A 22,317-nucleotide genomic window follows, 5' to 3' on the forward strand; every position below is an offset into this window, starting at 1 on the left:
AGGGGAAGGCGCATACGCAGCAACGGTGGTGGTGGTGGTGGTGATTGTGTGTGTGAGTAGTGTGCCTGAACGTCCGGAGTGCGCACACGCACACACACACAGGTCACACTCACACTCAGTATTCTCGGCAGCATGAAGCACGTCAGCGTGGCACTTCATTAGAAGCGCCACAAGCGCTACTACGCCACGCCCGTATAAATCCTAAGGCCACGACACACACACACACACACACAGCCTGCAAACGTCGGATTATTGGCATTTCAAAGTGTATAATGGGAAGAATAAAGTGGATCGCTCCAACGCGGAACACGCGTGCGACATGGCGTGTGGGGCGTGCCAGGCGTGCGCGCCACGCCCCGTGCATATGACCCGCGTGACACACGCACACACGCACGCGCACACACACACACACACACGCACGCACGCACACACGCACGCACACCTACACACACACACACAGGTCCATACGCACGCGGAGCCGAGGCGGCAGCGTGCCGGGACAGTCACGGAAATGAAATCCGAAGACAATCACTCGCGAATAATGAATCTTATTTTTTCCCTTTCCTGCTTGAGGGGCCGAGTGAAGCTGATTATGACAACTGAGAGCATTAAAGCAAGCAGCCAGGCGGGCGGCAAGGCGGGCGGGCGACTCGGAAGAGTCTCTTCGTCACTCCGTCTCCGTCGCACTCGCGGGGCTCTGCGTGACGGTGCGAGGGAGACGGAGCGACGGCTGGCGGCCATCCGTCTCTATTACGGCGGGCCGGGCCTCGGACTCCGCGACGCGACGCGCCGCGACGCGCATGTCGCAGTGCTGTTGCCGCCGCTGTCCCGCGGGATCATCGCGCGCCCGCCCCCAGGCCCGATGATGACTTTTTAATGTCTCATTTTGGAAAATAAATCACACGATATGGGCCGCGGCCGTGCGGGGCCCAGGCAGGCAGGCAGGCAGGCAGGCAGGCAGGCCGCGCGGCGTGGCGTTGAAAAATGAGCGCGCGTCCGAACGGAGTCTCTCTATTAGGCTGCAGCCCGCGGCCGGCCAGCGGATTCACTCCGAGAGTCGCTCTGTCTCTCTCGCACCCGTCCGGGACGCCCCACGAGTGCGGGAGAGACGGAGCGACGAGAACGACTCTCGGAATGAGTCTACGGGGGCCACGGGGGTCAATACGTCGCGCCTGTAATGAGCAAGCCCTCGATTGGGTCGGCCGCCAGCCCCAGCCCCGACTGGCCGCCTGACCGCCGGCCAGCAGCTGGCTGCCGCTGGCTGCCGCTGGCTTGGCGCTGCCCGCACGTCCATCAGGCCCAGGCAGGCCTGCTCTGCGCCGATGCCCGCGTTCAAGTCTCCCAGCACCCAGTGCACCGCCGCCCCGGCGGTGAGGTGTCACCCACACTCGACTTGAAGCGCGCGCCGTTTAAAAAGCGATATCTCGACGGCAGGAGGGCGGTGACGAAACTCGCTTCGGAAGATCGAGTGATACAGAACACCTTCTTCGACAAGAAGTACGGCTCGGCGGACCAGCAGAACGACACAAGAAAAAGAGAGAAAAATAACGGATAAAACAACGAGGCGGCGTGTAGCAGGCAATGCGAGGGGGGAGAGGGGGGGGCAACCTTGCGATATTCGGTTACCCCTTCGCCCGGCCTGCACCGAGCTGCACCCGGCCACTCCGTGCAGGGCTTGCGTAACCTGCTCCAGCGCCCCGCCCCGCCCCGCCCCGCCCCGCCCCGCCCCGGACCACCGCGCGCACTGGTCGAAAAACGACGTGCCACGCTCACGACGGCGGCGTGCTGGCGTGCTGCATCGCCACGGCGGGGGCCGCGGGGGCGTGGTTGGCGACCCGAGCGCTGCTGTGAACCGCCCCGGGGAGGCCGGCCTGGCTGGCGGTGCCTGTCGCCACGACGCTGGGACCCTACACCGCCAAGCCGCCGACGAGGCCGCCGAGGGGCAGGCGCAGGCAGGCCCATGCCAGCAGGAGCCCAAACACTCCGGGCGCACAGTGGGCCAGCCTGGGGCCGCCTCCACTATAGTCTTCTGGCCCACTGCGCGGCCCTCGGGGTGCGCGTTGGTCGGTTAGCAACGCGGCTGGGCCAATATCCCGGCTTGCGCTCGTCCGGCGTGGCTGACCGCGCTTCCATCAAACCGGTGAAAGGCGTGCCGATTTAAGGGTGTACACTCCGCGCTAAAACCACCAGCGGGTCGCGAGGCGCCGCGACGAAGAGAGACTTGACGCGCCGCGGGGTGTTTCCCGCGCCTGAATCGGTAAGAAGGGCTCACCTTGTACAGCTTGTCCTTGTTGTACCAGACGTCCTCCTCCTCCTCCTGCTGCGCCACGAACGTCGAGTCCAGGTTCAGGTCGTCCCTGGACCGCGACAGGATTCGCCTCCGGGACACCATGTCGCCGGCCGGGGCTGGAGGCAGCGGCGGCCCGCAGCTGTGGACAAGAAGGCAGACGGTGGTGAGGCAAGGCCGGGCAAGGCGGCCAGGGTGCCGGTCACGTGGTCCCCGCGTCTCTTGTCCTTGAGGGCCTTGAGGGCCTTGACGCCCAGGACGTGCCCTCGGGGCGCCGGGGCCGCGCCACTGTCACACAAAAGACGCGTGCAGTCGTCGTTGTTGTTGTTGTTGTTGTGTTATCAGCCCCAACGCATATGCAGGCGCCGCGGAGCGTATCCCAGCCGCCCGGGTCTCGACGGCAAGCAAAGCCAAAAACAAACAAGCACCAACAAACAGAAATCCTTTTACAGTGCGAGTCCCATCATTATCTGAAACAGCAACGATCCACGCCATTTCGCGCACTCCGAAAATCATCCTTTACGACGGCGAAAGTGAGGCAGGCCTCCGCCGGCCTGATACGGGCAGAGCGGAGACTTCCTCAGGGCGTGTAATCGCAGGGTCCCTCGACAAACAACGACCAGGATGCGCGCGTCCCTCGCAGGGCGTCGCAGGGCGACGCAGGGTGTCCGAAGCGGGGCCGCGCTGGACGACGACGACGACGACGACGACGCCAGGCCGCATTGTCCACCACGAGAATGGAAGCATTGTCCGCGGCGCCGTGGGGGGCCGAAATCAATAATATCGCTCCGCCTTTCCCAGCGCGGCGTGCGTGCAGCAGGTGCACGCGTGCGTGCGTGCGCAACCTTGCGGCGGTAATGTGTCATAGGTTCGTTATCAGCGGGGGGTCATGCCGCGCGTGTCGGACGCTGGTATGTGGAGCACTTGACTGCACTGCTGCACATTGTGTGTCTCTGTGTGTGCGTGTGTGCGCGCGGCCCCCTCAAACACTCACGGCATCCATCATACACTGTATGTGTGTTTCGCATGGTGGACGTAAGTCTTTGCACACACACATACAGGCACGCACACACAACGAGGCACAGTCAGTCCGCGCGAGCGGCAACTCTTCCAGTCTTTTGTAATTTCGAGACCGCGCCGGTCGCGCCCTCTGCGATTCATTCGTCTCTCTTTTTCTTCTTTCTTTCTGGGTCCGCCCTTTTCTTCTATTTCGATGGACGGCTGTGAATGGCGTGCAGTGCGGTACGGCCGGGCACGGCGGCGGCGTGGAACACTCGGTGGAACAGGTAGGCAAGCGCTTGGGCAACGTGCATGCGTGCTCGCGTGTGTGTGTGCGCGCGCCTCTGTGTGTGTGTGTGTGTGTGATAGCTCGTTGCCTGAATATGAAGCTGATCGCCGCTTGGCTCGGCCAGTCCTGGCATTTTGATGCAATCGGTTCGGCTCGAGAGCGAAAGTGGCGTGTGAGTGTCGTACCTTCGCGAGCCAAGAGGGCAGTGCCTCTCTTATGTAGTATTTTTGAAGGCAGTCATGTGCCATGGCTGGACGCGCATCGGAGTGTTTATGGCCCGCGGAAAACAATTAGGTCTGCATTACTGCGCCAAGGAGAACGGCAAAGCACTCACACAGACGGACGCCAAAGTGGAGGGGGTGGTTGGAAAATGCGTTCAGACAGTGGTCAGTCGCGGTGAGGAGAGGGTGGACCGGTGTACACACACACATACATACATACACACACACACACACACACACACAGCAGAACCAGCTCCGTCACTGGGTCACTGCGGCATCAGCGTAAAAGCCCCTCGCCAAGCCGCAGCGGGAGCAGCATGCGGCATGATAGCCCTGTCAACAACGAGCCTCTTCGCCAATAATTACTGTTTAAAGGTGAGACCGAACAGACGAACGGGGTTGTGAAAATGTCAAAAAAAAACTGAATGAACGAACGGGCCGGGGCACGTGCAGACAGCCAGACAACGCAATCGGCTCTCCGTCTTCACTCATCGGCCGGTGGGCCGCGAGGCCGCGAGGCTGGAGAACAAGAGCTTGGAATGCGTGGGCGGCGGCCGGCGGCGGCGCTCCAGGAATCTCCAGGATGAATGCGCACCAGTTAGTCCGGTTTCGTTTTTTTTACCCTTCGTGGTTTTAGAACAATTGACGGTTGTATCCCGCGGCCTGCAGCGTTGCATATCCTGTTCGGCTGGCCGCCGCTGCGCCGCTGCGCTCCCGGATGGCGGTGGAGGCAGGTCCCCGGGACGCAGTGGCGCTGGGCTGCGCTGGGCAGGCACGCCTGCGCGCGTTCGCGCGTTTTCGCGTTTCGTTTTTCTCGGCCAGAAAAAAAGCCGGCAAAGGGTTGGGCGCCGTCGTCACCGTCGTCACGGACTTGGAGGCGAGGAAGGGCGGCGGCGTGGTGCACGACCGCCTCGACCACCGCGATGGAGTCATCGGCTCGGTAAAAAAGGCTCAAATGGCGGAACTGCAGTAGGAACTGCAGGCTGGCCGGCGGCGCCGACAACATGACGGAATGACGGGCAAACAATAAGAGGCCCTTGTGTCGAGCGGCGCACAGTGGGCCAGAAGACCGGTGGAGGCCGTCAAAGTCCTGAACGCGTATTAAGCTGCAGTCACTAAACAGTACTCCGAACGAGGAATCCATTGATAAGGTCACACGCCCAGTTCAAGCCCCATTTGGCGACTCTGGAGCTCAAAACGCGTTAAGAGTTTTGGCCGCCTCCGCCGGTCTTCTGGCCCACTGTGCGGCGTGGAAGTGTGCAACGAGCCGCAAGACCTCGTTACGGCAGTGTGTCGGAAGCGATCGGTTCCCGTCGATGTAATTGCCAGTTCTAGGCGGCAATCCGAGGGGAAGCCAGTTCGCCGTTTTTTGTCCGCAGCCTGCCAAAGAGCAAGAGTGCGGCGTGGTACAGCACAGCGGAGGCCGGCGAACGAGATCGAACCCAGGAATGGGCAGGGCAGGGCAGACAGACTGGACTGGACTGGACTGGTCGACGGGGACGTTCCGCGGGGCGCGGCCGCGGCGGCCCGTGAGGGACGGCGACGTTTACGACGCGCCCAGCGGTTCAACTTTGATCTTTGCAGCCGAAAAAGCGACTCCAGCACGACGCGGGGCGGACGGCATGGCGGATTTACGCGAAGGCTTGTTGCTGCCCCGCCAAGACTCACCTGCGGGCCGCCTTGACGGGGGCGGGGCGCGGGGGTGGCATCGGGGGTAATCCTCACTCCGATAGAGCACTGCACTGCACTTCACACTGGTTTTCCCACACTATCCACTTCAGCTTCTGCACACAAACACACACACACACACACACACACAGTGACACTCGCGTCGCGGGGGCGGCACACTCGCCCCGTTGGTGCCTCGGACACGGCCACGCACCGTCGCGGTGCCTCGCGCTTCGCGGTGCTCGCGGCGGTGCTCGCGACAGCGGTACGCGGCCAAACCGAAGCGCCGCCAACGGGCCGAGTGCTTGCCTTGGAGCGGCGGGGCCCAGACTGCGGCGCGCGCACACAGAGGCCGCCACCGGCGCAAGGCAGTCAAGGAATTCCCCCTCTCGCGCGCCAGTACCGCGCCTCGCCGCTAGAGGGCGCGCCGCCTCCGCCCCGGCCGCGCGGTAGCACCGGAGCACTTGACTCGATAGTGTGATGCATGGTGATGCTGCGGCCGGCTCCGGCACCCCGGGGCTACCCGGAGCGAGCCGCCATCCGCGTGACGACTTCGACGGCCGGGGCCCGGGGCCCGGGGCGGTGCGGAGCGGTGCCGCGTGACGTCAGTCAGAAGCCGCCGGAGTGGCTGGGGCGGAAATGCACCTGCCGTCTGAGCAGTCTCTCTCTCTCTCTCTCTCTCTCTCTCTCTCTCTCTCTCTCTCTCTCTCTCTCTCTCTCTCTCTCTCTCTCTCCCCCTCTCTCACTCGCCCTCCGTCGCACTCATAATGGATTCGAATAATGGATTCCGCAAGGATTCGAGAGAGACCGAGTGCCACCCGGCAGATGCGTTCGCAGCCATCGGGCCATCGCAATCAACGTGTTAAGGGCCATCAAGACACGCTGGTTACCGCGCACGGCCGCCTGGAGTCCACACGAGATACGACACCCTAAAATCGGGAAAATCCTCATCGTTGTAATAATTCACGGAAAGGGGCAGTTAGCTCGGGCCGTAACGAGTTGCGTGCTGCGTGCACGCGCGTGCGTTGGGACCGACGGCCCAACGCAGCGCACGCAGCACACGCAGCCTCACGACGCGTCACGTGGCCACCGAACGAGTTCCGTGTGGGAACCGTAGAGGTCAACCAGAACAGGGCGCGGCGGCGCGGCCCGGGTCCGGCCGCCGTGGCGGGCAAGGCTGCGACACACACACGCACACACACACACACACACACACACACACACACACACACGGCCCGAATCTCACGAGGCGCCCGATCCAAGCGCGATTTTTCAAACGAGAGGACGGCGGTGAGGTAATGAAGTGCATGGCGGCTTGGCGGCGCCGGGCGGCGCGGCTGGCGGGGTGCTTGGGGTCAGATAGGACGGCCACAAAATGTCAGAGTCAAGCGGCGGGGCAGCCGAGGCGGAGCCGCCGAGGCGGTTGGCGGGGCTGAGCAGCACCGAGGCTTGCTAAATCGTAGCACAGCCGCCGCCGCCCCGCCGCCGCCCCGCGCCGCGGCAGATGAGCAACATGCTCCGGTAGATCACAATCTGTTTAGCGACCACACCGGGCGGCGAGCGGGCGGGCGAGCAGTCGTGCGGGCAGCAGGCGTGCGGGCAAAGTCGGGTGGGGGATCATCATTCGGCACGTCGCGCCGAAGAGCCGACGATCACGCCGCCATGACGCCGCCGTGGACTCGAACTGGGGTAGGATCCGCACGCGTTTCGCAAGCCGGCACGCCGCGCTCTGCGTGTGAGTGTGTGTGTGTGTGTGTGTGTGTGTGTGTGTGTGTGTGCGTGTGACTGTGTGTGTGTGGCGGTGTGCAAGTGGGTATAAGTCTCCGCATGAGTGATGTTAGCCGGTCTGCATACTCCGTGTGCCGCTGACTGACTGCAGCGACAGACACACAAACAAGCAGCGGGCGAGAAGGGGCCGCAGCGCCACTGCAAAGGCGTGAGGGGGAGGGGGAGGGGCCTTGACCGTGGGCCACTGCCTGCAGCCCGTTGCGCCACCGCCCGCCCGTCCGTCCAGCCGCTGATTGGCACTATTCAGAATGCAGCCCGCGATGCGATGCGGGACGGGCGATCCGCGCGATCCCCACCTACGCGTCGCTACGCGTCGCCACGCCACTGTCGAATTGGCCGGCCTGTGTGTCGCTGGCGGTCGCTGGCGTTCGCTGGCGCGCAAACCTCCACTTATTCAGCCCGGCGGCCTCGCACAGATCGACATCTATCACCGCGGGCCGCGTTCGGCATCGGACGGGAGGTAGCGCGGCCCACAGTGGGCCAGAAGACCAGTGGAGGCGGCCGAAATTCTAGACGCGTTTTGAGCTCCAGAGTCGCTAAATGGGACTCGAACCGAGCGTGTGACCCCACCAATGGATTCCTCGTTCGGGGACCGATCCATTGGTGGGGTCACACGTTCGGTTAGGGTCCCATTTAGCGACTCTGCAGCTCAAAACGCGTCTAGAATTTCGGCCGCCTCCACTGGTCTTCTGGCCCACTGTGCGGCCCCCACGAGGGCCCTTGGACGCCCTTGGCGGCCCCTGGAGCCTCGCGGCGGTCTCCCAGGCCCCGCAAGGGGTCCCGACCGGACCGGACCGACCTGCAGTCGGCCCAGGCGCAGGCCCAGGCAGCGGGTCCCGGCGAGACGCTTCGCTTCGGTTTCGCCACAGCAGCAGGACCACAACGCGCTCCAGCCGCCGTGGTCCCTCGACTAATGACGGTTTCACAGGGATTCTTTTCGTTTTGTGTATTCAGTCGCCGCCACCGCGCGCTTCTCGCAATCCTGGACGCCTTAATGAAGACACTTTACGACAATAGGCCGTCGCGCACCTCGCGGTCACATGACGGCGGCGGCGGCGGCGGCGTGGCAGTCGGGCTGCGGCGGGGCCGAGCAGTGGGCACTACTAGTTAACTAAACCATTAGTTATTTAAAAAAAATAAAATAAAGAAAATTAAAAAAATAAGGCTGAAAATGAAGAAAAAGTGATTCCTTAAAAAGTGGCAATATAAGGCTCAGGGCCCAGCCCGGACCCTGGCCACGGGATTCGAACCCAGGACCGACAGCAGCAGCGGGAATCAAACAACAACAACAACAACAACAAAAGACTCCAGCTGGTGGCGACGACAGCGCCGCCAGGCCCATGGCCGCCCATGGCTGCATACGCAGGGTACGCTTAACGGGTCGCCCCGCGCGTCAGCGCGCAGTGGTGGCGGCTCTGGCGGCCCGAAGACACATACGACCCGACGCGAATGCTGATGCCGCCCTCACACACACAGAGGCAGAGGGGCTGACCCACTAACATTACAACGGCCACACGCGACAGTGTCGCGACACGGAAACAGTGCTGCCAACTCATTACGGCCATAACGCGGCGCCGGGCGATGCGGGGCGATGCCGGTCGAGGCGATGCACGCCCCGATGGCCGACGACGCCGACCCGCCCAGTAGCCGCGCTGCCGCGCTGCTCGCCTCCAATAATGGCCGAGAACGAGATCCTTTTTGTGACGCCGAGCGGCCGGGACGCCGAGCCTGGGACTGTGTGGCGGCTGTGTAACGTATCGCGGCGGCCGATCCAGGGAGCGGCGACTGCGACTCCACTCGCTTACTTTGTGAGCTCGCTTTCCTATTACCGCGGGAAATACTACGTTTTCCACGGGCTGGCCGTCGCCGCGACGGTCTTTCGCAACGACGGGGCGCCGCGCGCCGAAATGGACGCGACCTTGGCGCCGCCACGTACGATCGGGCGGGCGGACGGACGGACGGACGGACAGGCAGACAGACAGATGGATTGACGGAGAAAGAGATAGCGCGCATCCGTCCTCCCCCACAATGCGGAGAGTGGGCCGCGCCGAGGAGAATGGCGTCCGTCTCGGGAGAGAGAGAGAGAGAGAGAGAGAGAGAGAGAGAGAGAGAGAGAGAGAGAGAGAGAGAGAGAGAGAGAGAGACCAAGGCCTTGACACTGAGCCGTCATCGGCACCGGCACCTCCAAGTGCGGCATGAACAAACCAACCAAGACACAAAAGTAAAAAAAAAAAAGTTGAAAAACTTGCAAAAATTTGATTTACATTTTCACGCAAACGCAACACTGCGGACGCGTGGCGATTTTTTTCGTGTTTCCCGTTGCTTCACTCCTTGACAGTGGCCGAGCCGCCGTCATAAGGTTGTCGCGGTGTTACGGCACGCGCGCGCACGTGTGTGTGTGTGTGTGTGTGTGTGTGCGTGTGTGGGCGTGCACTCCCACGGGTGTCGCGTGGTCCGGGACACACGACACCTCTACTCGCGGCGCCCGGCCCGCGTCCTACCAGTGTACCACCATAGCGGCCCCATTGGCTCCACCGCGAGTCCGGCGGAGACACCCCTTACCTTTTGTAGGAACCGAAAAAAAAAAATTGTTTAGCACCGAAACGCGCAGAATTTTTTTTCTGTTGGTGTACGGGTGTTGCGCTATTGCGCAGCGGGGTGGCTGATCCGTTTGGCTGTGCCACTGCGTGGTTTGCTCCCCGGAGTGCACCGCTTGCCTGCACTGTTTGCCTGCTTGACTGCGCCGCCGTGCTGCACCGCGACCCTTCGGCCCCGGCCGAGCCATTCCGAACGGTGCCGCGCCGTCTCCCTCGCACACTGGGGGCGCGGCGCGAGGGAGGGAGCGAGAGAGACAGAGCGGACCAGCCCGCACAGGCAGCCGGCCCGGCCCCGGCCCGGCCCCGGCCCGGCCTGGCACAATTAGCTGCATGCACGGAGCCCCACAGACGGCTGCAGACTGCTGCAGACGCCCTCCATCTGCCACGGCCACGCGCCTCCAGGCCGCCAGGCCAGGCCGCCAGGCAACGCACTGCGGGAGCGCTGTGCCACGCAGAGTCTGTGTTGTTGTACCAGCACGGCGCGCAGGAGCGTTGTGCGGCACCGGGATGAAGGGAACACAAGCCACAACACGTGACAAACAAGAAAACTGGTAGAAAAAGATAAGCACTAGTTTTGGCCGCTTATGATTTTCTGGCCCACATGGGGGGAGGTAAATGTGACCCCTTATTCGGTCGCGCCACCGCACTGGAAACGCACAGTGGGCCAGAAGCCGGTGGAGGCGGCCAAAACTCTAGACGCGTTTTGAGCTCCAGAGTCGCTAAATGGGACTCGAACCGAACGTGTGACCCCACCAATCGATTCCTCGTTCGGAGAGCAATCCATTGGTGGGGTCACACGTTCGGTTCGAGTCCCATTTAGCGACTCTGGAGCTCAAAACGCGTCTAGAGTTTTGGCCGCCTCCACCGGCTTCTGGCCCACTGTGAAACGCCCCTAACGAACGTCCAGCCGATCGGGCGTCCGAGGCAGCGCACGGCAGCGCGCGCCGCCGGGGCGGGGTGAATTAGAAGTCACGGTTTGGCCGGGCACGGCGGATCGGGGCGTGACCTGCGGGATAGACAAAGACAGCGAGAGTGGTGCTCCAATTGGCGGACGAAAGCGTGCCGAACGCATGCATGCTGTGCCGAGGCTAGGCGCGGCGCGCGCGCGCACTTGCACACACACACACACACACACACACACACACACACACAAGCACTCTCACCGCGGCGGTACTCTGAAAGCGTTGTACGTAAGGCGGGTGTCCGTGATCGAAGCAGCGGGGAGATGAAGAGAAGAAAAAAAAAAAACAAGTGCAATTACTGGTTGCGGCTTGGAGAATTATCGAGGCACAAATTGAAGGTTAATGGAAGGCGGAGGCCGCAGGGCTGCCAACGCGCCAACGCGACGCACACTGCAGTCCGCCGCAGTCCGTGGCCCCACAGCGCCTGCCGTTTTTCACTGCCAGATTTAATTTTATCATTATATATCGCGCACGGGACGCACGCGCGTTTCAGAAACGGTTATTCCGCAACGCGGCGTGCTTACCGGTCGAGTTTTACGATTGGCCACGCCGCAATAATTATCATCAGCGTTTCCCCCTCGTGAAAATGACATTTTGGGGAGGGCGGCGGTCCAAACGACGGTTTTACAGTGGACAAAACATGACCAGCGGCGGCACACCGACACCGACTCATATTTTTTTTTGTAACAAGTTTAATTGACGTGATACTCAAACTTAGCAAAGAAAAATAGACACATTCAAGCTTGTTAAGAACACGTAAAAGCGTTAATTAAACGCGGAGTAAAAGGCGACAGCAGCCATGGGGCGTTCTGAAGGCTCTCCCCGATTTCGGAGGACCACACTCCGGCTGAGCGTCCAGTGGCGAGGCTTCTCAAACGAGCGTGATCCGATGGAAAGTGATAAGTTGAAGGCGAACGATGAAAGGTCCTGCTGCGCGTGTACACTCTAAATGTAGGGTGCCCAGTAACTGGGCGCCTTTGTCGCCTGCCCCACTTTTTAGGGCGCCAAATGTCGCCCAGTTTCTGGGCACCTTTGTCGCCTAGTCTTGGGTTGGACAAACCATAAGGAACCTGCCTTCACCCATGGCTCAGCAGCGACTAAGGTGCCAAAGGTGCCCAGAATCTGGGCACCTTAGTCGCCCAGGAACTAGACACCTGTGCATGCTCTGCCATGGGAGAGGGCCGGTTACTGCATGATTAGTCCACCCCGAGACTGGGCGACAAAGGTGCCCAGAAACTGGGCGACATTTGGCACCCTAAAAAGTGGGGCGGGCGACAAAGGCACCCAGTTACTGGGCACCCTACATTTAGAGTGTAGCCGACCGGTGTAGCCCTTCCAGCCCGTCTCCGCTTGGCGGTGCTCTAAGCGTCGTTAGCACCGTCGCTCCGGAACCAAGCGGCGACACAGTGTTACTAAGTGGCGCTCCGGGCTGCGTGCGTGGAGTCCACCGCGGGGCGGGGCGGGGCGGGGCGGGGCGGGGCGGGGCGGGGTGGGGTGGGGGGAACGCCTTTCTTGTCCGGCGACCTTGCCGCCAGAGGTCCTCCTCGGCGGCAAGAAAAACAACACCAGTGACACGTCCACGCCGTCCACGCCGGCCAACCCTAATTGTAAAATGATGGCTTTACGAAAAAGCGGCAACCGATGATCCCCTCGGCCTCTCGGCCTCCGTGAAGGGCCTGCCGGACGACCTTGCCGTCGTGCCGCGCGCTCGCCCGCCGTCGCTCAAGAATTACCAACGGGCGAAAAATAAAACACAGTTTCGGTGTCGCTCTGATAGGAGCGGTCTGGCTTTCCGACGTGAGCCTCACAACGGACGATCGGAACACCAAACCATAACCAGTGGAAGTCGTTCGCGAAGCCAAGGGACACTGCGGGGTCACACTGGACTTACTGACTCGAGGAGCCTGACACCACAGTGGGCCCACGCCCCGGGTCAATCCGTTTTTTGCGTGGTGTCGCGAGCAGAGAAGCATCGTGGCCGAAACTCTGCTGGAGGGGCCGTCCCGAAGCGCCGAGAGCGACGGGCTAGCTGGTCGCGAGGAACGTTCCAAAAACAAAACAGAATCGGGAGATTCGAACCAAGCCACTGCTTGATTCGGGCCGGTCCCCGCTTCGGTCCCCCCGGCCGCGTGGGCGCCGACACGGGCCAGCGCCAAAACCACGCGGGCTCCCATTTTTGTTTTTATGAAATAGTGTCCGCGGGTCCCATTTAAAAAAAAAATGAAATAGTGTTCGCGATAACTCGCCCCTTCTTTCATCATATCTCTTCGTTTTGGAGCGGCGCCAAGGTTCGCGTGCGAGGCAGACAGGGACACGACGTAAGTGTCCCGCCGCTTCTCCAGGACCGGGACACTCGTAAATCCTTCCGCTCCAGTGGCTCCAGCCCTGGCTCGCTGGAAAACTTTCCAGGTGCCCCCCCCCCTCTGCAGGTCACCTTATCAGACTCCTGGATTGGAAGCGAGCCGTGGAATAAGTAGAGAGTACCGCCGCATGTTTACACGACGACCGCGACACTGGTTGTGGGAATGGCACCCAGTTGCCTGGGCCCTGGGGTCAGCGACGCCGACATGCCGGCCGGGAGAGAGGGGGGGGGGGAGTGGCGGTGTGCGAACTCCTTGTGGCGCCCCAGGGAAAGTGATACCACCGGGCATTGTGGCCAGAGGAGCATACCACTGGCTCTTCGGCCTGCCTGCCTGCCTGCCTGCCTGCCTGCCTGCCCGTCCGACTGTCTGTCTGGTTGTCTCGCAGACACACACACGCACGAATTCGTTTCTCACAAGTTGCGTCAAGCCATTCATTGGGTGACTTCACATTCACACGCACAATTTAATCGTGGCGCATCATCTCCCAACCTCACAGAGGACAGTAACCAACACACTGTGTGCGTCTGTGTGTGTGTTCGTCTGCGTGTCTTTGTGTGAGTGTGTCTGTTTGTCGTGTCGCGTGCATGTTTATTGTGGAGCGGCCGCGAGAATGCAATGGTAGGAGCGCAGCCCAAGTTCGTGGACTCGAACTGGTCTATTTTCGAAATAAAGGCAAAACAACAAAGAACTCCAAAATTCATTAAAAATAATTAAAAACTACAGAAAAGTTTCAATAGAACAATACGACGCTTTTTTTGTCATTAAAAAAAATATCGGCCGCGAGATTTAGAGTGTGGTTGCTCCGCGTGCAGGGCGTTCCGGGTTACTGTGCGCGTTGCCTCACGCACGCACACTGTGCACCACGCACGACAGGCGTCCGCCACTATAAGGGGAAAAGCATGAGAGAAACGCGCGCTGACAATATGGAGCGTGCCGGTATGGCGAGGACGGGACACCCTCCTCGTTCTCACAAGAAGAAGAAGAAGAAGAAGAAGAAGAAGAAGAAGAAGAAGAAGAAGAGGAAGAAGAAGAAGAAGAAGAAGAGAAGAAGAAGAAGAAGAAGAAGAAGAAGAAAGAAGAAGAACCGCCCCTTTTTCACCTGACCGGCCACTTCGGCAATCAGTCCCCGCGGCGTCGCGTTTTGCTGCGGAGTGTGGTTTGCTCACCTGCGAACACACACAAAAGACACGGACAATTAGGAGAGAGTGAGAGAGAGAACGGCAACACAGGGCGGGCTGCAGCTTACACAGAGCCACTTGGTCGCGTATTTGCATCCCAAAAGCTCAAGCCTGCGCCTTCGTTATGCTGCGCGTGCGCCGTTTTGTGCGACCCCGCTCCCGTGTGTGTGCGTGTGTAGGTGTGTGTGTGCAGGTGCGAGTGTGCGTGTGAGCAGCCGCGGGCCGCGCACCTCTCAAATGAATGAAATGACTTTCCCCCGATCTCCTCCCAGGAACAAGCAGCTTCCCCCCCTCCCTCTTCCTCCTTCCGGAGCTGGCTGCCGGAGTCCAGAGTCCGGAGCAATGATGCCGGAAAGTGAAAGGGAAGCAAACCGGTTAGGCTGCACGGCGCGGCCGCGCTGCCCGGCGGGTTGCCTACGCGCGCCTCCACGGGCGCTGCCAGCCAGCGCCGTGCACCGGAGTGCTGCGGGATGGCCTACCCGCTCATCCACAGGCGCTGAGGGGCGGGTAGGCCACCGACTGGCACCGGAGTGCTGCGGGATGGCCTACCCGCTCATCCACAGGCGCTTAGGGGTCGGCAGCACTGCGAGGACCCGCCGGCGGGGGCGGCCCCAGAGAGGACCATGGCGGGCCATGGCGGGAAGGCCGAGCTGGCAGCCACTTGACAGGCGGGGCACGTGATGCGGCCAGGCAGGCAGGCAGCCAGCCCGCCTGCCGCTCCTCGGCCGATCATGCCGCGCGCTAAGTGTGCTGACCTCGCTGGCCCCAATAACGAGGCGCCGTAGTACACTGGTACACTGGTGCGCTGCTACACTGGTACAGTACAACGCAGTGCCGCCTCGGAGCGGCGTAGCGGCGTCCTCTCCAGCGCGGCGCCGTTGTCCGAAAATATTGCCGACTTAAATAAACTGCAGCATCAGCCGGCCTAGCGGGGCGGACGGCGAGTCGATGGTGCGGCGGACAAAGGAATGCTGCGCGGTGCTGGCGTGCGAGTGAGTGAGTGAGTGAGTGAGTGAGTGAGTGAGTGAGTGAGTGAGTGAGTGAGTGAGTGAGTGAGTGAGTGAGTGAGCGAGTGAGTGAGTGAGTGAGTGAGTGAGTGAGTGAGTGAGTGAGTGAGTGAGTGAGTGAGTTAGTGAGTGAGTGAGTGAGTGAGTGAGTGAGTGAGTGAGTGAGTGAGTGAGTGAGTGAGTGAGAGTGAGTGAGCGAGGGAGTGAGTGAGCGATAGCTGAACCTCGACGCCGCCAAGGTGCCAACCAGATCACGACCGGGCCCGGCGGGCCATGCAGGGGCGAGGCCACGGCGCACGCACGCCCGCTATCTCCTCGATCCGATCAACGACCTGGACCTTTCCAGCCGCCACAGCCAGACGACATTTCCCCCAATTTTCTTTCCCAAGTAACCAACACCAAAGTCCCGCGCCCCGCGAAGTGTCGGCGAGAAGTGTCAGCGGTTTCTGGCATCACCGCACCTCGGATTCCCAACTGAGGTTCCCAGCTCACGTCCCGCAGTGCTTTCCAGAGCCGCGGTGGCCGAGCCCGCCGAGCCCCGCCGAGCCCCGAATCCAGAGGACGGGGTTACTTCACACGCCGAGCCGCACCGCGCGCAGAGCTCCGCCAGTGTGGAGAAGGTGATCAGTTCCCTTGCCTGCTATTGGGGGCGAGGCCAGCCCGGCCAGCCCGGCCAGTCCGACTCACGGCGCGGCCCGGTCCTACGTGGTCCTGGGTGCACTGGTACACTGGTAGCCAGACGAGTCAGGTGCGCGGGCCGAGCGAGGCGGTAGACAGCAGGCGGGCGGCGCGCAGCCTTCGGGTGCTGGCGATACACGCCGACCGGCGCAGGCAACACAACACGGCGAACCCAATGTTGGTGGAAGCCTTGAACGCGCTTCGCCTTCAACTGGAGCGCGTTCCAGGTTCCAAGCAGGCCGTCCTTTGGGTCCTTTCGGCCAGCCGTCTCGGAGAAAGGCCTCAAGGAACAAACCTCTAGCGTTCTAGCGTCTCAACACGCGCACCAAGTTGCGTTTTGTTTCGATCGGCGGACGCCCACTGGCCGTCTTATTTACAGTGCCGTAATTGTAAACAAGTCGGGACGCGCCTCCCTAAAATACGGCGCTCGTGACGTCCCCCCGCGAGGCGGCCAGTGAAAAGCGTTCCGCGCACCGAGCCGCCGGCACACTGTCTCTCTCGCACGGCACGCCCCACGAGTGCGAGAGAGACAGAAGCGATTCTTCCCTCCGCCTCACTTTTCGCGCTGCAATTAGCGTGGCAGAGGCCGTGGCAGAGGCCGGCAGGCAGAGCAGCGGACAATGAGCGGCCCTTGTCATTTCCAGGAAGGAGCGCCGAGTTACGCCGCGACGCCGCACCCTCTCTCTGTCTCTCTCGCACTCGCGGGGCGGCCCGTACGGTCCGTGGGGTGCGAGGGGGACAGAGCGACTCGCCGGGAAAAACGACAGAAAGCTCAATCACGCGGCGCCGCGGGACAAATCCCGCCGCCAGATACGCGCCGCCTCGGCTCGGCTCGGCGCTTTGAATAGGGCGCGTCGTCGTCGTCGTCGTCCTCGCGGACAATATCTGCTCCAGTTATCGGCGGGGCGTTCAATGCCCAATTACTGAACACGATTAGCACTGCCTTGGCGCGGCTCCGCCGGCACTGCCTCGACGGGGAGCATCGGGGCGGCGGCATGGCGGCGGGGAGGCGCGCCGGCCGCCACAAAGACGGCCGTGAGGGAGGGCCGCCGTCGGCAGCCTCGGCGGGGGGCAAAGCACTGCGTCGAGGACCCCGCCGAGGAAGCTCCGCACTGCACGCGTCTTCAGAAGGGCCCCTGCACTGTATCATCGCGCTCGCCGAATGAAAATAAACTTCAAACCGTCGGCCTCGAAAATAGAGAGAGGGGGTGGGGGGGAAATGCACCGGTGCTCCACTACGGTGCTGTGTCCACAGGGTCCGCAGTGGCGTTGCCAGTGGCGTTGCAAAACGGGCCGAGCGGTGAGTGACGCTTCCATTCAGACCGCTGCACCTCGACCGCCATACCGAACAATGTCGCTCCGTCTCGCTCGCACTCATGGGGCGCGAGGGGGACGGAGCGTCGACTGGCCGTCAGTCCGCGCTGGCCGGCGCCGCGCGGGGCGACAACCCCGACCAGGTAATAACGAATAAAGAAGCAAAACAAACAAAAAAAAAACAGAATAGAATTGAGGGAGAAAATGAGCAAAACCGAATAGAAAGGTGGTCTTGTTGACCTTCTTTACGCGACGCGAAGGTGCGAGAAAATAAAAAAAGAGCGACATTGTGTTTGAGCAGTGTTTCTTTGCGCGGCGGCGTGGCTGAGATCCCGTCACCGCGTGTCTGTGTGTGTAAGCGAGTGTGACTGTGCGTGTGTGTGTGTGTGCGTGCGAGTGTGACTGCGGCGCTTCCAATAAGTTACCACTGCAGCCGCGCCTCGCCTCGCCGCGGGCGTGGTGCCGGCGGTGCCGGCGCTGCCTGCGTGGACCGCCAAAGAGCACGGCTTGGCGGCGTCCTGTCGTGGGAGGTTCCTTGCGCCGGTTCCCAGGTCCACAGGTGCGCAAACCCTGGCAGCGCCCCCCCCCCCCCTCCCCTTTCCACCGATTGGCGGGGCGACCGGACACAAGGACACTTTCCGTGTGCGTTATTCCAGCGCTGTACAGTTCTAATTAGCAGTTGGCCAACTCGTCGGCGGCCTTGTCTTTCTCCCGGAGGCACGCGCCGCGGTGCCCTGCTGCTGCCACCGCCACTACACTAGCGCAGTCACGATCCATTTTCGAACGGCGCGGGTTCGAATCTCGGCGCCGGCCAGCCGGCACGGGGGACGTAAATAAAATCGCAACGACTTGTTCAGTTGGCTGCAGACTGCCAAAGTCTTTATTTTTTTTTTTCGCCCGGCGCAGTAATGTCCACATTGCGGTGTCGCTGCCGCGCTACGCGGTTCGGCCGCCTCGCTGGGCCGTGAAAATCGAACCGCGCTGTTGTCGGCCCGAACGGCCTGCGAAAAGAGGGTGCTGGAGCCAAACGGCTTTGTCCGAGTCCTGGGAAGGTCGAAGAAATCCTCGCAGAAAACGGGCAAAAAGGCGCAGAAACGGCTCGTTTTTCATTCCTCGCACCAATGAGGAACAATAAAGGGCTCGCAGCGAGGCAGGCGAAGCAAGCAAAGCGGCCCCGGAGGGATTATTCAATCCGCAAAAGTGGCCAAGCGCGACGACGACCGTCGCGAGGCGAGGATGTGTCGAAACGGCGAAACCCTGGCGCCGTCGCGATTCCTACTTCTTGACTGACTTGCCGACTTGACGGGCTCGAGGCAGCGACACGCTGGCGCGTACTTCCCCGGACCGAAACTAGGCCGTCATCAGCACCCACCGTGGCGACAGTTTCACACCAAGCCCATGTTTAAAAAAAACAAATACAAATAGGAGATACATGGCAAGAGAGATAAATGACGACTTTGAAGCGAGCTGTTGGAAATTACCTCCGGAGATAACAATCACAATCCTCGTTACGGTAATTTTTTTTTTCATCTTCTTTGTTTACATTCTAATTTTGAGGAGAAATTAAGAGATTTCCTGTGGCAATTAAACGAGCGGACCTTCGCCGGAGCCAGCAGCTTCTGCCGGCGTGTGTTGGCGGCAGTGTGCATAGAGGGACGCCCCCCCCCCCCTGCTCGCGTGCTAGGAGGCGCCCTCCGACGTCCTTCCCCTTTTGCTTATCACAGCCTCAGCCAGGATGGCCGGGATGGCCGGCTACACTGCCACAACCAAGCAGACGGAGACAAAAAAAAAGGCGCCTCGTTCGCGCGGCGTTCGCCTGCATGCGCCGAGCCTCTCCGAGACTCTCTGGGAGGCGACCCGGACGGAAGGTAATGACCTCAGCGCTCGCGGCGGCCGCGTCGCGAACTTGACTTTTGCCGACGATCACAAACACGGCGTGAAAAAAAAAGCGCGCGATTTCTTTGGCGGTTCGCGCCGCCCGCCGCCGCACTCTCGCATCACTTCCTCCGGCCATTCTTCTCCGCAGAGGGGGGGGGGCAGCACGCCGCAGCTGTTTCCGCTGGGAGTCTGCGAGGGAGGGGGGAGGGGGCGCCATCCGGTGTGTGATGCGCCACTACGACGACGGCGGCATCCTTGGGTGCATGGCGCGCACGGCGCCGCGGCCCGGTCCGCCGTGCAGGCCGTGCAGGCCGTCCAGGGTGGCCGTCGGGGTGTGGACCTGACAAAGGAATTGTCCGAGTCGATTACACGACGTGCCCGGCAGGCATGTGTGCCCGCACCGCGCACCGCCAAGGGCGCCCAGGGCAGCGCCACGCCGGGCCGACCGCCCAGCCCCGCGGACCGCGCCGCTGAAGCCGCGCCACTGAAACCGAGAGTCCTCCGCGAGGAGGTGGCCGTCGAGAGTGAGAGTGGCGGGCCGCTCGTCCACGGCGCGGCCACGGCGCGGCCACGCCACTCCGCTTCATCACGTGGGGTGTTGTCCGTCCCGTCCACCGGCCCCATTGTGTCCACGCCCCCGGACCAGTGCGAACCTTGGCGGCGTCGAAGCACGGCCAAGCACGGCCAAGCCGCGCGCGGGCGAGGCGCGAGGCGCGAAGGCACATGTTGTTGTTGTTGTTGTTGTTGTGACTCATTCGCGCAAAATCGCACACTTTTCGTCATCGCGGCACGCGGATGGAGCCGGGCCGGGCGGCGTGGCGGCACGCGTGCCGGTTCACGCCGTCCAGGCCGTCGGGCCGTTCACGCTGGCGCGCAACAAAGCGGCCCGCAGCCTCGCCAGCCTCGCCAGCCTCGATAGCCTTCAGAGACCGAACGGATGGTCGGCGGGCAGTCGGCGGGCAGTTGGCGGGCCGCCGCAGCCGGATCGGAGAGGACGCGGTGGGCCCGACGCCCACGGGCAGCGTAACCGCCCGAAAACAGCAGCACGCCGGACCAGCCCGACAGCTAGACCAATGGGCCATTAAGGCGATTCACGCGCCGCGCCGCGCCGCAGCTGGCGCGAACAATTGAGAGCAAACGGCACACGCTTCAACCGCGGCGCCGGAGAAGTGGGCCGCTGGAAAACACACACGAGGAGCCACTGCACTGCCGGTTCCGCGCGGATGGACGTGATGCGCTGCCGTGCTTCCGTCCGGCGCGGCGCTTCCTCGAGCACCCCGAGCACTGCCTGATGCCTCACACAGTCGCGCCGTCTCTCTCGCACCCCTACGCAACGCCCCGTGAGTGCGAGAGAGACAGAGACCATCCTGAGGCGGCTCGCCCAACGCCGTGCCGCCGTACAGTGGCGCGGCATTCCCCGGCCGAGGCCTCCGCCGCGACTTTCCCTGGCTGAATATTCGAGCGGTCTCGCACCACCCCGGCCACCGAGTCGCACAGTGCACCGATTCCGAACTAGCTCTGTCCCGCTCGCACTCACGGGGCGTCCCGCCTTCCCGCGGGGGTGCATGAGAGGGAGAGAGAGAAAGACAGAGCGCCGTCGGTGCTTCCTTCTCCTTCTCCTTTTCGAAAGCGAAAATGCGCGGCAAACGCGCGCTGCACGGCGTGATTGACTCCCCGGTGGCGTCGCGGGACTTTCTTCGCCGTGTCAAGCGAAGAGTCGTCGCTCTGTCTCTCTCGCACCCATACGCGCCGCGAGTGCGACGGTGCGACACGGAACGACTGACTACTCGGAACGCTGCCGGCGGACGGACCAGGACGGACGCACTGCGCGGTGCGGCGCGGTGTGGCGCGGTGCACTGCAGGCCGTCCGGGATGCGTGGCCGCGCGGCCGTCCATCAGCAGGCACTGCCACGCCATTCCGAGGAATCGCCGCTCTGCCTCTCTCGCACCCCTACGAGACGCCCCATGAGTGCGACAGAGGCAGAGCCTGGCCGAGAATGTCGTCGGCGCGGAGAGAGAAATCACGCGCAATGCCCTTCAACACCCACGCGTCGAGCCTCGCGCCGAGGCGTCCAGGCGACCCCTTCACTCGCAAGGCACGACCGGCGAGCCGACCCGTCGCCGCGTCGCTACCCCGCCAGGGAGACTCCGAACTGCATCCTGCATTCCGGGAGGGGCGGTCTCTTTCTCACACGCGCGGGCGCGAGAGAGACAGACCGGCAGTGTAGGCGCAACGCGGCGTTCGGCGCCCTGATTGGCTAATTGCAGCGCCGCTTACGTCATCCGCCCCGCCACGCGCCACCGCGTCGCAGGGGGACACGGAAACGCACGGGGCGAATCGGGGTAAAAAATCATCGGCTCGCATTTGGAGTGCGACCAAAACCAGAGCGCAACTCCTCCGCCACCGCGAGGCGTCGATCCGCTCGCTCTTCGAGTTCGATTTCGACTTCCGCGCCGACGGCCGAAGCAGAGCCGCAGTGTTAGCAGTGGCTCTAACAAGGCGGCGGGCCGAAAACAGCGGCACTGTAACTGCCGCTCATAAACGTGCACGACGAGAAAAAGAGGCGGCGGTGGGGGAAGAAGGTGGACGAGTGCGACGAGAATCAGGAATTACCGCCACCGTGCGAGGGAGCGGTAGCGGCGTCCGTCCCGAGAGAAAGGAAACGCACAGTGGGCCAGAAGGCCGGTGGAGACGGCCGAAACTCTAGACGCGTTTTGAGCTCCAGAGTCGCTAAATGGGACTCGAATCGAACGTGTGACCCCACCAATGGACTCCTCGTTCGGAGAGCAATCCATTGATGGGGTTACACGTTCGGTTCGAGTCCCATTTAGCGACTCTGGAGTTCAAAACGCGTCTAGCGTTTTGGCCGCCTGCGCCGGTCTTGTGGCAAATCCACTGTGCTGCGGGCTGCGGGTCGGCGCGCCCCGCCCCTGCGTCCACGTCTTGACGCCCGTGGCGGATTAGTACTGGTTTGGGTTGGGCCAACAGGTTGGTGTCGCTGGGCTGCCGGCAGCGCCAGGTCTTGGGGGCCTCTCGTCCCGGCGCGTCGCGTCGCGGCCCGAGGTGGTGAAGTAACGCCGCGCCGCG

The 22,317-nt window shown here is 62.3% G+C and overlaps 1 protein-coding gene across 4 annotated transcripts in view; it reads right to left on the bottom strand.

Moving 5' to 3' along the window:
• Positions 1 to 22,317, bottom strand: part of LOC117646377 — a 163,366-nt gene that overhangs the window by 33,471 nt on the left and 107,578 nt on the right. For 3 of the 4 annotated variants that reach the window (XM_034387260.1, XM_034387258.1, XM_034387262.1), the window contains one exon: positions 2,273 to 2,429. In XM_034387260.1, coding sequence (XP_034243151.1) covers positions 2,273 to 2,429 — 157 coding nt within the window. Of the gene's footprint in view, positions 1 to 2,272; positions 2,430 to 5,464; positions 5,689 to 22,317 lie in introns of those variants that run through there. The other variant, XM_034387259.1, reaches the window with a different exon arrangement.

The sequence above is a fragment of the Thrips palmi genome, unplaced genomic scaffold, assembly GCF_012932325.1.
Source record: "Thrips palmi isolate BJ-2018 unplaced genomic scaffold, TpBJ-2018v1 HiC_scaffold_19, whole genome shotgun sequence".
NCBI lineage: Eukaryota > Metazoa > Arthropoda > Insecta > Thysanoptera > Thripidae > Thrips > Thrips palmi.